The sequence below is a fragment of the Pocillopora verrucosa genome, chromosome 8 (assembly GCF_036669915.1).
Source record: "Pocillopora verrucosa isolate sample1 chromosome 8, ASM3666991v2, whole genome shotgun sequence".
Taxonomy (NCBI): Eukaryota; Metazoa; Cnidaria; class Anthozoa; order Scleractinia; family Pocilloporidae; genus Pocillopora; species Pocillopora verrucosa.
In genome coordinates this window covers 5043823-5059186 of record NC_089319.1, presented here as the reverse complement: position 1 = coordinate 5059186, position 15364 = coordinate 5043823, and the positions used below count along the sequence as shown (strand labels likewise).

The window sequence follows — 15364 nt, the reverse complement described above, 5'->3', positions numbered from 1 at the left end:
TCTCATTTGAGGTAATCAGTGTTATGAGTTTACTACTATCGCCGAAACTGTCTCTGTATAAGGGATAATTGACGTATGTTGGACTTTGTCTTCTGCCACTCTTGATCAGTAAACTGCAAAATGTCTGCTCGTATTCTACGGCCCTATCTGGGCACCGTATCCGTCCGGTTATAAGTAGGATGAAGAGACATCCCCGTCATTTCTGAATATCTATGTCTATCATTCAGCACGACCACAAATTTGGAACAAGTTAAATATTTGAGTGACTCCTGAAAACAACTGCACGGTAGGTAAGAGTGACTATAGATATGTATATTTCTTCTATTATTAAACACAATAAGTTTGTAATCTTTGCGTCTTTTCTTCATTTACATATCTCTGGTAATTTCCTTTTCTTACGCCCTATTAAAACAGTAAATCATCATCAAAATTATTGATATATACATCTATTTGTGTAAGACGCCGCCGTCAAGAAAAGGAACGATTGCAAAATACGCGATGAAAAATGCATTAATCGTGCTCTCCCGCACTGCCGCAACGAGTGCGAATATAGAGAGGTCTAGAGAAAGATGAGTCCCTATGAGGAATCTAAACTGCGATTGCGGTCCGTAGTTAATGAATAAATAATGAAGTACGGTGAATATTTTGCAATCCAGCCCAAGAAGGTGTTTTCCTGTCCTTTCTGTTTACAGCTATCGTTTTCCCTCCTTCTAAAACGAAGGGCTTGATTCTCTTCATAACCATCTATGTTAACCCTTCAACCTCCGCTGGTGACTAACATCTTTATTCTCCCTAAACTATCACGCCTGAATCATACAGTAAGGTCACGAGAATAAAGAAAATAATCACCAGCTTAAAAAACTCTTGATTGATAAACAAATGTTCCTTGTCAGCACCTTAGGAGATGTATAGAGAACACTATGGAGAATATGCATTCTGATGTAAGCGAGTAAAGGGTTAAACGATATTTCAAAGGATTCTTTCGTTTCTTCAAAGCTTCTTCATCGGAAAAGGTTTCAAGCACTGAATTAGACTTTCGAGGAAAAAACCTTGCCCTCAAAGGACACCTCATTGAATTTCATTCCCACAATAATAAGCATTAATTCAGCATTATTTTATAATGTACTCTGTAAAGTCTGTGAGACCGCTGATCGGTGCTGACGACATGCGCAGTCCTACGGACGGAGACACCCTCCGTACTGTTGGACTACTGGGGACCGAGGAGTTTTCAGCCGCAGCCTTTGAGTGCACGCGCTTAATCTGACGTAATCGCTCCAGCCAGTTACAACCGTAGGCGTCGGTTGGACGCTTTTGACTTTGATGAATTACAGAAGCCATCTAGAAAAAAAATAATGACAATAATAATCACAGTCAAGGCAAAGGAGTCTGCATCAAAGAATGGATACATTGAAACCTATGAGTGTTACAGATCATGCACCGGCGCTGAGTCGAAAGAGCATTTTCCTCTTTTATGTTTAAAATCCAGTAAGCTTTGCTTAAGTTCGTTTCAACTTGGTTTCATCTACTAAAGCTCAAACCTGATGCTCGACGGCGCCAAGGCCCTGGTTTTACACAAAACCACACAAGCGTCGTACGTAATATAGTTATGCAAAAGCAACAGCTCATGCTCCTTGTTCAACACCTGACAATCTGCTTAAAAAATTAGGAGCGAAACAAAAAGGAAAACAACAACACCACTGACGATAACATATTCCCCAATAACCACGGTTTTTGATTCACTTCATTTGGACGGTTGCAACCACGTAGATTGGTTGTTCTCTAGAAAGCGGCTTCTTTGGTTGAATTCAAGCGTATAAAAGGAAACTTTTCGATCTGTAAGGTGAGATCTTACTCCATCAATTAGTATTACCTTTCTGTGTAACACTCTATAATGACACGATGAAAATCATCTTGTTTCCGAGGCATAATACTCCATTACGTGGTTTAAATTATACTCACATTGATATGTACAACAAGCTGCCGAACTAGTCGCGGCAAGTTGTTGTCCGAGATGACTCGAGTCCCTGTGTCTGAGAGTAGCTCCTTCAGCTCATCTTTGAATCTCACAGTCACCATGTTAGATGCATTGTCGAGAGGTTTGATCAACACTTCAGCAAAATTAAACTGACCCTGGCGACGGAAAGAAAAACTGAGAGCGTAATAAATTGTACATATCCCGGGAAATTTTATTGGAAAAAAAAAGAAAAGAAAAGAAAAGAAAAGAAAAGAAAGCGTCTAATAGAAGGTTCCCTAGAGCCAGTTCTCCAAACCTGAGTCTTTTTATATTTAGGTACAAAGGGATATCTCACCTTAATTCTGCCAAACTTTACCGCCTGCTGCGAGTCGTTATAGACTATGGTAACAAAATCGTTACCGATGTGCATCTTTTTAGAGTTGCAGCCTGGGTCCGAATCTCTGGTTGGCATCAATGTGGCAACGTGGAATATGACTGAAGAGAAAAATTTGGAATCAAGGACAAGAATTATCCCGGTTTCTGCAACATGAAGCAATCAGGAGTAATGGTAACCCCCCCCGGGCAGAATACTGGCTTATGGCAAATTACTTCCGTCCCCAGCATTTCAAGTTTCTCTGGCAAAATCCCTGTCCATGGAATAAGTCGAGTATCAGCGACCCATGTTTCCTTTTTTTCTTTGGATGCAAAGATGTTTTCGCTCTGCCGCGACTACTGTGCCATGGTTACGAGCTAAACGCTTAAACGCACTGACCTAGTGCTTTCGATCTCGGGTCCAGCGAGGCATTTATTAATAAATGGCAAATTTTTTTACCTTGACAAATGTCATCCTGCCAGCTGTACGCAAATTCACCATCTGCTCCATTTCTATCCAGTCCCCCAGTGTAAATCTCGGCGAGTGGGCAATCCCTTAGCCGAACAAGCGTCCCGAGACCCGCGAGAAACTGCATATAACGGGAGGACCCGTACACATTGCTTAAAATTGCCGCTTCGTTGTCATGCTGCCCAGGCCCCACGTAAATAACACCGATCTTGTGAGTGTCATAGGGAGGAATGCGATCAAGACATTTAATAGCTCTTTCAATGACCTAAGCAGAAAATGAAAATAAGCAAAAAAGAATATAATAACAAATAAATTAGTAAATAAAACTTAGTTCTCAGTGGCACTTGAGTTATGGCCTGCGAGACGGCCCACATGATAACCGCGTCAGTACGAGCTTTTCCTGGCCTGCCACTGAGTTTGAGGCATTCGGGCGCAATGGGGTGTTTCGTAAACACTCCACTGCGCTCAAATGCACTACATACTGCAGCTTTTATTTCCACACCATTTACAATGACAAAACATTTATTTAGCCTCTCCTCTTTGTTGACTTTATGTTTGTATTTATCTGGATCACACTACAACCTTACAAAATACACTGAAACTTACTTCCCCATCAGGGAGGGGCTGAGGTCTTTCGTTGACCGGGCCCAAGAAGGAAGCGTGATACAACTGTAGGAACACAAAGCAAGGGTCCAGTGGGTATCTGAATGATTCTGATGGGGTCACTAAAATGGGAGGCTCTTTGGGGCCCCCATCAGAGGAGTCTCCAACAGTTGGTGCCGATTTAGACGACTTGTTTGTAAGCTGAGGTCCGATTGCATGGGGCATCATTCTGGAGCGAGATGTCGGGCGCTTGGATGTTTCACTGTTTAATACTTGAAAAAGAAATGAAAAATCGTGATATCATGACAAGACGAAAAATTTGATTCCAAGAAAACCTAATATAAACTTTTCTTTTTTCGCACAAGCTATAATTCACAGGCCAGTGGGAGCTTTGTTAACACAGCACATACATTAATCGTACGCACGCAAAGGAGCTATGTACTCCGAAGAGGCCTATGCAAGGAGAGTTCGTTTATTCTTGTTTCCTTTTTACAATATTAGGAACTCTAAATTCTGAGCCGGAGTAATAGCCGTTAATTGATAAAAACTTGGCCAAATAACAATTAGGACAGAACAGGAGACACACGCCTCCCCTTCTTCTCCTCCCCCACACTCAAAAAAATCTGTCTCTGCAATGAAATAAGAATCGCACCAATTCAGCCTTCTGTATTAGGCTTTACTTCTATGGCATAAAAATAATGGCTTTGAGATCCACATAGAAAGATGTGGAGATATAGGTATGGTGCACTTGTGAGATATAGCTGTGATTGCAAAATGATTCAGGGACTTTTACAACATCCAAAAGTTCATAGTTTTTCATCACAGCCGCATTCCACAAGTGTACCTTGCTTGTATATTTGTACCTTTAGGGAAAGCTGGTGGTGAAGATAACTCCGGGGAAGAGGTACTTTTTTTGGGATCACCAACGCTTGCCGGGGAAAAGAGCCTGTCCTCCGCTTCTTTGCTTTTCACTGCAATTGAAATCCTTCCCTGACGAGGGGATGCATATGGAGAATGTTCCGAATGATCCAAGGCTTTTCTCGCCATGGTGGGTGAACTAAAACTTGAGGACTTTCTCAACTTCACCTTTCGAGGAACCTGATCACTAGTGTCCAGTTTATCACCATGTTGTTTCGGTTGAGGAAAACGAGAGAGATCCTGGTGATATCTGCTCACACCGGAGTCAACGCTTGTTGTCGGAGCGCTTTTGGTATCCGTTTTGGAAAATACTGTATTCAAAGCAAACTCCGGACTCTCTCTGATCACACCATGCTCTTCCTCAAGGGACTGATATGGAACTGATTTTTTTCTTTCGGCCTTCTTGGCTGGATTGATTGTCCGACCTTGAGGAACATCACCCTGAACAGTTTCCATCTTTTGGTCTCCTGGATTAAAAGAACTACAACTGTTAATTTTGCTCTGATAATACACGAAAGAGAGATAGAGTGAAGGTTAGAAAGGATGTGAGAAATGAAGGGAAATAGAAAGGAGAAAGTGAGGGGGGAGGGGAGAGGAAAAGGGGTAAAGTGAGGGGAGAGGGGAGAGGGGAGAGGACAAGGGGTACAGTGAGGGGGCAGTGGAGAGGACAAGGGGTAAAAGGAGGGGGCAGGGGAGAGGACAAGGGAGAAAGCGGGATGAGGAGGAGGTAAAAAGACAAGATGAAGAAGAAGAAGAGAAGTACAAGAAGATTTGAGAAAAAAGAAGAGAGTGGTATTGATTACACGTCTGCTTGATTCGCAAAATGCTTCTTACCAGAGTGATCCTCATTCTCCTCAATATTGAGAGACTGTAAACCCTTCTCGTCACTTGCAAGCTGCAAAGAAAGATGAATGTTTACAATAGAAATAGTGGATAATATTTATACTAAAAACTACAGCGATAACCTTCAACAGCAGTACAAGCAGTCAGTTGTTGTTACCGCTGCTCTTCGCTACCAAAGACAAAAAAAGTCTTACCCTGTACATCTCAGATGAGGACAGATATTTGGTTTCGTCTCTTCTTTTTCGCTCTAACTGGTTATGTCTTGGTAAAGAGGACACTGGGAACGGGTCAACAGGAGAAACACCCAGTTCTGGCTGAAATAAGAAAATAATCTAGCCGAATTAGGAAACTCTCGTCCACTTCCTAACAAATCTCGGTAATAAACGTCGCATCAAGAGCGGAGCAGGTAGGAGATGGTCCCTGGACAACTGTGACATCAACCCTCTTTCGCATCATGGATAAAAAATTGAACCAACTTTCAGCTGAACTAGGCCAGCCTGGTTAAACATTGCTAATAAGTAAATAAATAAATAAATGGATAGAAAAATAAATACATAAATAAATAATTAAATAAATACAAAACAGCTTGGCATTCCCGCAAAATCCCGGTAGAACCCTTGACACCCAACACCCCTAAGTGTGAAATATTTGTTTAAAATATTTGTGAGAAATGTCCTGTAGGGTATTCTGCGACCTCAATCCTTTCGCCATGGGACAGCATAAACATCGAGCTGTACTTCGAATTTTGATCGCTGTCGTTGGTTGTCAGTAAGGTTACGGGAGGGTTTTCTTGTCTGTGAAGTTAAGTTCTATAGCAACTTACGATTCGCAAATGTGACCATTACGCGAGGTTCACTACATATTAACATGAACGTTGCAACAAGTAGAAGACAATTTATTATTACCTTATCAAATTTTCTCGTCTTGTTCGGCGGAACATCTGAACGTCAAAGATGACAAAATATCGATCAATTTCGCAAAGGCATCGAGTCAAAGTACACCAAAGCCAAAAGGCAAAGAAGCTCTAGCAAGTTACCTTCGTTCGGAGTTCTTTCCAAGCTTCCAAGTATATCAGAACATTCAGATTCTCGCATCTGAAAACAAAAGAAAGAGATGTGAAGTGAACTTGGTTTAACAAATCAGAGTGAAGATGAGACCATCCACTTCATCCGTTTGTGATAACACTTAATAACCATTAGCTATTCTTTTGTGTTCTGACTGATCATACCTTCAAGTTTCTTTGCATGAGCCAATTTTAAAAGAATTTAAACACAACATAACTCTTTAAAGACTCTGTTGGCACCATTTTCACCGGGTAGCTTACGTTTGGTTCAAGCCTAAAGTTTCAAAACTTTAAGATATCATCAAAGTGTAAACCAAAACAACTGTTCAAACCCGGCGTACCGTAAAAACATTAGGTCCTTTACTAGGGCTCCTACTTAGGAGCCTTTCCCTTCCTTCAAAGAGCTCAGAATCTACGGACCCCGCTGGTGTGCTTGGCGGAGTGGCCGTGCTGGCGCTTTGTGAATAAATGAGCACTGAATTCAGCTGAGGTGCATCAGCATCTTTGTCGCCATCTGTGCTGCCATGTTGCCAGCCGGAACGAGCGAGTGACTCCCCACGGGCTTTTCGGCAGGCAAATAAAAAATAAACAGAAAACCAACCGGGAAAGAAAATAAATGATGAAGCAGATAAACGAGGAGACACCCAAAAACTAAGAGTATGGCATCAAGTGTTTAAAGCGCACTGTCAACTGTAGCTACATCCTTAAACTTTCCGCGCAATGAGAAATTCTCGAATCCCATGCATTAGCTGACATGGGAATCTCATTCCCAGACTCTTCCCACGGTGATAGCAAGGGACCCTGGAAATGAAGGAGCAAAAACGGAACGAGCCTAAGAATGAGGTTACTGTCGCGAACGCGTTGATAGTCTCAAAAGCAAGATTTTCAAGCGTTTATGACATCTCCCCTCCCCACCCTCCACCGCTTAACAGCCATTTCATACACTTTTGATAGTAATTTAACGTTATCTTTAATAGACCTTGTACCTGTATCATGAAAAGCAGCTCCTACCCCCTCTGGAGGATTACTTTGCCTCACCACGTCAATAATAACAGAGCCACTTTCAGTACTGGTACTCAGGACCTCTCCTCGCATTTCACAGGGTGGGGAAGAAACTGACAAGAGGAGGGGAGAATTTAACAAACATCAGCAGGACCTTTGCCACATATAAAATTTTGTGAGAAGAGGATCGACATTCTTAGCCGAAAAGTTTATTTCGAACTGAGGAAATAAGTGATGGTATTGTGCAAGGTAGACCACAGATCTATTCAGTTCCATTTGTAAGATCTTATCTTCTCTCCGAGGTGTTTTTTTTCTCATTTTCAACTGAAACGAAATCGTCGTTAGCATAGACGTGTTTATATCAGAGAGATTTAACAAAAATTCGCTGAGGATCTGAAAAAAAAATGAAGTAACCAACTCATACACAAAGCTAAGAAAGTCCTCTGGCAGAGTTGATTACTGGACATGAAATAGAAAAAACAGAGCTCTAAGCGGCAAGTGTCAAACTTACATTCGTCGATCTGAGGGTCATCTATAAGGGCAGTACTGACGTCACTCTCCAACCATGACGTAGCCCTATTCTGAATGCGCATGATCCAAGAGATGTTTCCGCTGGGCCGACGGATAAAGATTTCAGCCCAGCCTTGGCAAACACATCGACAGTTTTGTGGATTGATAGCAACAAACTGTCCACTGAGCCGCCGGTCTGATAGTGCACCGCTATGAAACTCTGACTTCACCTCAGGCTTCGAAGATTCATCAGCGCCCGCGGGAGACTGAGTCCCAGTTCCATGACTCGTAAACGTGCCATGACCTTTTTCGTCGGGAGACTGGATATGAGAATCTTCTGTCGTAACATCTGCCGCGGTGATCTTCTGTTTGACATTCCTCTCTGTTTTTGCGCTTTCCTTTGGTGACATATTTACTGTTCTTTGTCTCAGAGCCAGGCAGTTGTCGCAATTACCATCCTGGCCGATATAAGTACCTGAGGTGGTTATGGTTACTATTGTATTACCGATCATCCAAGTACGAGAATGACCATTGGCTAGCATCAACTCCACCGCTTTGGTCCTGAACATGAAACAAAACATCTTATTAGTCGAAGGTATCTCTCATAATAAACCTGCGTTATTTTTTGCCAATGTAAGAAGAACAGGATCTATTTTTCCCTGTTTGAACACGGAACTTTCATCTTTTTTGGAGCAAACCTCGAACACCTCTTTGGGTGTCTTTTCCAACCAACAGGATGCAGAAGTAAATTGTTCACAACTATTTCATTTACGATCCACTACCCTGTTACATGCATTCAGTTAAGTTTTTTATGGACTCTTGAGAAGTTTTCCTTTGACTGTGAATATGTTAAAATCATATATATAAACGGTGGATAATTTACTCTTAGTTCACATATATGATTTTCATGTATTCACAATCATTTATTCGTCACTTCACGGGTTCATTACGAACCAACGAAAAGACCAGCTTCCCAATTCTTCAAATTTTATGGACAAAAAAAGAAAGTCACATTTCTGACCTGTTTGGCTGTGACATACACGGAGCAAACGTGTATCTGGCCATCATGTCCATACAAACTTCACTCATTTCAGCATGTAGCTCACACGCCGTTTCAGTCTCCTTGTGAACTACGGGCGAACTTGACCGATTATGAATCTGGGGCGAGGGCTGATTTGTAGAGTTTCCAGTGCGAGATTTGGTCGTTGCTAGAGAGGGGCTGTCTGGTTTGGGTTCATAACGGTCCGGAATTATAGCACTTGATTTGAGACCCTGGAAATGACAAGAACCAACAAGGTAAATTTATGAATTTGTATCATTCCGAAAATAGATTACATAGGGCACTTAGCATTGCAATGGACCAGATCCCCACATAATTTGAATACTTTCGAGTAATTCCCCTTCATCTACATTACAAAAGGAACTCCATTCAGGGACAAGCAAAAGTGTTTCCTTCAAAACAAGTAAAATTAATGTTAAAAAAGAAACTTTTTACTCAGTCGGAGAACAAAGTTTGTATTCTTTGAATTGGCGGGTTTCCAAAAGAGAGATTATACCAAGAGAACTGGATTGACGTTTAACTAGGCGTGCCTAAAGTATTTAATTCAAAGTGAGAAGGTAACGCAATGATCAACCCTCAAGCTTCATCAAGGGATCGTATTTAGTTCAAGAGTGCTTAATCGTAACCCAAACAATAAACTCCACGTAAATTGTACCTGTCGTTCAGAAAATTTCATACATTTCAACATCATAGTCTCAATCCCTGACAATTCATCTTTAGCCAACAAGTATTCTAAAATAAGCCCATAAAACCTTAACTGATATTTCAATAAACCTCAATTTCCATGTGTTACAAAATATTACCTCACTTACCTTACTCACGAATCCCACAAATGCTTTGCGATACGCCACACGTGATCGAATAAACCACGCAGCAATCACGTGATAAGCAAGCGTTATGGTGTACTGAGAATATCTGGGTATTGAAAAAACATGTAGTGTAAAAGTTAAAAAAGGAAACAAAGAAGAGTATTGAGACTTAATAGAAAATTTAACACATTCTCACTTGAAAGGATCAGTGTAAGGGAGGCTAATGGCGAATACGCTCTTGTACTGACTGTCTTGAAAACTGGCGTACAGATGTGGAAGATGAACAAGACCTTCAGAAAACAACAAAAAAAAGCAATAAACTCGCAAATACATAGTTAGTGTCATCGAAGGGTAATAACTCTCATACACATTTGTGTGTGAAAGTTGTGAGATTTTTCAGACTGTTTCAAAATCAACATTCAAAAATTTCAAGACCTAACGTAATGCGTAAAATTACAAGGCCTGAGCAGAGAAGGTGTTGCCGAGAATTTTTCTCTAAACCTGAAAATTCTTTGATCACGCTGTGAAAAGGTTTGCTAAGACTTCACATAAATTTTTGATGCTTTGAAAGGTTTCCACTGGCAATTAAGCGCCACACTTGTACCCGGCCGTTACTTAATTTGTACTCTCCAAACTTATTGCAGCTCTTGAGTTTTTAAATTTGCAAGTCTCTATGCTTTACAATTATTCAAGACTCATTTTCAATCCTGAGATAAATAGTTTTACCTGAAAGGAACTCCAGCATGGGTGCTGCCATGGCAACAGTTGCGGAGATCTGAGTCAACCGCACTAAAAGAGCTGGAAGAAGACTGGAAATAAAGACAAAACACCGAGAAATTTTTACTTAGGGTTAGGTAACCTTTAAAACTGTGACAAAATTAGGGTCCCATCCATTAAGAAAAAACCTGGAAATCAATAACTCTTTGGGCCGGTTACTTATAAGATGGGTAACCCAAAGCGCGATTTTATGCAAGCAGTGGACCTTACGCATTCTTTATAAGGAGGTTGTTTTCATTAAATGAATGTCCTCCCACTGCTTTCGGCGCTCTTGACAATGCTCACAAACATAAATGTTCAGATAAAAGATTCAGCTGAATTCAAGATAGTTTAAAACGCGGTTTTGTTAAACAACGGCTAAACTTTGTTTAAATAAACGGCCCTTGCAGTCTGCCGTCAGTCACTTAACCCTTTAACTCTCAAGATCTCATTGGTAATTCTTCTTACTGTCTGCCATATAGTTTTTCTGATGTTAGTCTGGAGAACTTAGTATTGGATCAACTAAAAATCCCCTAGTTAATATTTTTCGTATTCTCATCACTTATCTGCTTGATATTGTATTGATATTGTTAGGAGAAATTATGTCTTGGTCATTCATGGTAGTTAAAGGGTTAAACACAAAAGCAAACATCTCTGTATTTTCGTGATTGTTTCTCCTATTTTGTGGCGGCCTTTTTCACCAAACCTCCAGGTTTGTCACATAGCGCCATTCTTAAATTCTATTAAATTCTATTAATTCTATAATCTCACATTTAAAACTCGAGTTATTTGTATTGAGAGCCTTGGATTTGATTAGCTTGCCTTTTCATAACTGCTTGCATTTCCATGGTGCACAGGGTGAGTGAAGAGACACATAAGACAGCACACTTGGTCACTAAACCCAACTCCAAAGTCCTCACCAACTCGAACTAAAATATAGATCACATTTTTGTTATTGTCGTAAAAGCATAAGACGCATCCAATGCGGAAATTGTGGAATCGATCTCACGGTTGATGTCTAGGCCCAGGATCAATATTTGATCGTGTCTGAAAGGGAGGACCGTGTTTACCGTGCAAATTGTGTGGTCCGTGTGAGAGTAATTCTGAAAAGGAGTATTGCTGAAAGTTCAGTCACAGTCAACGCATCTGTTTTCCCAAGGACTTCCCAAGGATAAAAAGTGATCACCTTATACTCCGGAAAATTCCTTGGTAATATTGAGCAAGTTTAATTTTCCAGTGTGGCCCTGATAGGAATCGATAAGATGGAATCTCACCTGCCGTCCCCTGTCCAGGTTGGAGTGGTATGTAGCAAGAACCGATAAAACCTTTTAAAATAAAAAAGGAAAGTTAGCTACGAGAGCCAGCTGCCCTTTGACCGCCAGTGATGATCTTCAGTTTCTGTGGGTCTAATAAAATCGGAATATGTCTGCTCTCCCTCGGTGAAAAGTTGTTACATTGCAAGTAACCTCCCTGCCACTTGCATGTTCTCGCACTTTTTATGAAGAGTACTCCTTAGGTCATTGCCATTACTTCGAATGGCCTGACCCACAGATGTAACCACACAGACAATGATTTTACCTATTTCAATCGAGCTGCGCTCTAATTGGAGACGTTATATACATAATTGATACTTACTGGAAAAATCAAAGCCTGAAGTCCTACTCTCCCGACACCGGGAGGAACACGACGAAGATCCAGGATGAAAGAAGGTTCCGAAACCTACGGGTCGTATGAAGCGTTGAAAGATTAATAAGATCTCAAGAAAAAAGAAATGAAAGAAAACCAGCGAGAGAGTACAGTGTTCAACTGTACTTCATAATTACTTTGGTTAAGTTTGTACACCTCTCAGATAATAGTGGACAAACTTATTGTCAATATCTTTTCATGTACATCCAAATAAGCCCCTTAACCTCGCTTTAAAGTTAAAACTTTATGGTTCTAACTCATGTTGTTGAAGCCAAGAAGATGTCGGCCATCTCCTCGCTCCAATGCCCCGAAAGACACCCTTTCTCTCTCGCCTAAGCGCCTCTCGGGAGGTTGGGGTGAGGAGACCGGTGGCTGAACAGGCCCACAAAAAACTCTCACCATATTGCACAATACCGACGTCATGGTATTTAACGCGGGATTAGCTGATAGAATAAGGCTCTTATTTTGAAGGACCTCCGGTAGTCCACTCAAAACATGCTCCAGTACTGTCCAGTCCCACTCCTACAAGACAAAATGATGATCACAAAAAATATCTTTAAATATGTAAATAAACAGAATAACACTCGCAAATTGTTGCTGTTTTTCGTCTGTTAAGGGTCGACGAAGACCATCTGGTCATCTCTTAAATTGGCTGTTAAACTATGAAAAAAGAAAAAGTGTACTCACATACTGCAAGCAGTTCAAAATGGCTTGAAACACGTCAGAGTAAGATATCAAAGCAAGATGTGACGATGACGACGCTTTTGTGTCAGAGTCACTGAAATGAAACGGTAACACATAAAGTATGCACTAATACCATCAAAGTCTGAATACAAAAGTAAAATATGTCAGTTACAATCTATTGACAAACGTATAAAAGCGAGGTCTGGATGAGTAACATTTTTTTTTCCGATTTGCAATCTTTTAGATGTATTCACACGCGACGCTTTCGACATTGCTGATCCTAACAGTATGCAGCACGTCAATCACATACGTTACCAACGATTTCTCTGTGAATCAGGAGGTGAATTATCCGACTACATAATCGGAAGCTTTGAGGTTCCATTACTCGTGAAGCAGTCCATTTTTTTATTCCACGCTCCCGATGAATATCTTTCACACATATTTCCCCTTATACGATGACCGAACTTAGGATTTACCATCTTTTTGTCGTCTATTTAATTCTGAGGATTATGTCCTACTCAATATTTTGGTCAAAAATTAAATTTTGTTTGCTGTGAAAAATTTTAACCAAACGGGGCACACGGAAAAAGCGATCCATTTTCAGTTGTGTGACTGTACGAGGGAATAGAGCACGGCAAGCAATTATGATACACAACTTCGCAAAAGACGAAAATGGTTCGTTTGAGAAACCATTAAGTGCTGGAAGATTTACAACAGTATTGAAAAGTATCGTCCAATTGGAGTTGCGTGATCTCAAAAATACGCAATGGTCAATAATGAAAAATTGGTGGATGTTTTTAAGAATGATACTTGTTACCAGGTAATGAAGATAGCAACACTGGATATTAATTACTATCTTCATTCTGATTGACTAAAGGAAGATTCTAAGTTTAGATTTCACAAACATTGGAAACAACTTGTTTTAACGACAAACTATAGCATGCAATTTGAGGCTTTCCGTGATAGGGCTCTGGGTAGATTTCATTTTATTTTATTAGCTTCGCCAACTTAATATTAAATATACATCAACAAAACAAAAAATGTAAATGGTACAATACAGGCGGAGCACATAAAATTGAAATAAAAACTGCAATAAATATTAATGGTAGTTAGTAGCAACAGTCAATGTTTATAGTCAGATTACGGGCTTTGTTGCAACTTGTGCAGATAGACTTAAATGAGCGAGGATCTTCAGGGTCATATGATTTACAGAGTGATTACTTATAGTAACTGAGTAGCTGTGCCTTGAATGAACTGAAAGAGATAGTTACGTAAAGACCAATGTCATCAGCTATTTCCTAACGAGTTCCGACGTCTTACAACGTATACTTCGTAGTGAAAGCTGGCGAATACATTGAACTGATCTTTAATCCCCCTGCGTGTAACTTAACATGATTCAGCACAAAGGACATTCTCTATTCCAAGTTTTGTTTCTTTTAGCAGGATTAGCTGCACTCGAAAAACGGAAGGAAATCTGTTCCAGATTATGATTAACACGATGATGCTGCCCCAAGAACTAAGAGTTTTGCGAACTTAACAAGAAAAGAAAATTACTGGGAGAATTATGGAAAGTATGCTACAATTTAGAGTAGAGTTGCTGCAACGCAGGTGCATTTGGAACTTCCTTTGATATGAATGCGGCAGAGGACCGCCATCAATTGTTAGGCCTTATCGTTTCCCTGCGATTGCTACGCGGAAAGGAATTGAATCTTGGAAGCAAATTTTAACAAGTGTCTGACTATATGAGTTGTTTCATACAGAGTACATTACTCATTCTTATTCTTTTTCTCTCACTTTTTGTTAGTGTTCATCTGTTGTTTGGAAAAGCCATACTTAGGAGCAGGAATCAGTACTTGGTGTTACAAGGGATATCGAACAAGTGTATCGATTCAAGGAAGCATTTATCTTGTGTTCGACTGAAAGAACTCTAGAAGGTCTCGTGGTGTTTTAGGTCTCACTTCGTGAGTTTGCTTGAAGGCTTCCAAAGTTTACCCGGCGATTCACAGCAGAATACACGCCGGAGCTCCGGCGGTGCCAAATCTTATTGAAAGCGCTGAGTACACATGCACATGCGCTTTTCTTATCCTCATGCCCTTTCGTCGGCGCATTTCCCTAAGAGGACTAGACCCGTGCTAAAGACAGGCTGAAGAGAAACTAAGGCTTTGTGGACTTAACGAGACCATCACTGGGACTCAAGAATTTAATTCAAGTAATGCAATCACTCTTCCGCGGACACCAAAGAACAACACTCATTCGTCAACCGTGAGTTTCTCTGTGTGACTAGTATAATTCATTTTGAGAGCTTAGCTTCATTTACTACGTTTAATCGTCCCTCTGTTGTAGGGGCCGAGATCTTTAATAATCAAAGAATCGTACTGCTGAAGCGATGTTACAATAGTTCTGAAAAACCTGAAAAGATTGTCTTATTTTTGGACATTATTTTATAATTGCGTAGGAAATACAGACGAACTAATGATATCCTCGTTCAAACTAAGTCAATTTTACATCCCTGGTTGTAGTTGTATAGCTTTTTTTTAAAACCAAGCTCTCTGTTTGACTGCTGTTGTCTAAAGTAGTGCGATGGAACAATGTTAAGGATTGCTAACGAATAAATCTTACAGCTTGCTGAGTGCAT

At 40.5% G+C, this 15364-nt stretch overlaps 1 protein-coding gene across 1 annotated transcript in view; it reads right to left on the bottom strand.

The window, feature by feature from the left end:
• Positions 1-38: 38 nt before the first annotated feature.
• The window catches only part of LOC131797038 (tuberin), a 33135-nt gene continuing 17809 nt past the window's right edge, over positions 39-15364 (bottom strand). Inside the window, exons 21-42 of the mRNA XM_059114656.2 lie at positions 12733-12823; positions 12445-12567; positions 11995-12078; positions 11634-11684; positions 11182-11288; positions 10330-10412; positions 9800-9893; positions 9607-9709; positions 8756-9006; positions 7736-8295; positions 7209-7337; positions 6564-6784; positions 6196-6253; positions 6065-6099; positions 5354-5473; positions 5151-5211; positions 4262-4783; positions 3402-3670; positions 2787-3060; positions 2310-2449; positions 1960-2130; positions 39-1338 (exon numbers count right to left, since the gene is read on the bottom strand). Coding sequence (XP_058970639.2) covers positions 1111-1338; positions 1960-2130; positions 2310-2449; positions 2787-3060; positions 3402-3670; positions 4262-4783; positions 5151-5211; positions 5354-5473; positions 6065-6099; positions 6196-6253; positions 6564-6784; positions 7209-7337; positions 7736-8295; positions 8756-9006; positions 9607-9709; positions 9800-9893; positions 10330-10412; positions 11182-11288; positions 11634-11684; positions 11995-12078; positions 12445-12567; positions 12733-12823 — 3775 coding nt within the window. The 3' untranslated portion in view covers positions 39-1110. The remainder of the gene's footprint in view (positions 1339-1959; positions 2131-2309; positions 2450-2786; positions 3061-3401; positions 3671-4261; positions 4784-5150; positions 5212-5353; positions 5474-6064; positions 6100-6195; positions 6254-6563; positions 6785-7208; positions 7338-7735; positions 8296-8755; positions 9007-9606; positions 9710-9799; positions 9894-10329; positions 10413-11181; positions 11289-11633; positions 11685-11994; positions 12079-12444; positions 12568-12732; positions 12824-15364) is intronic.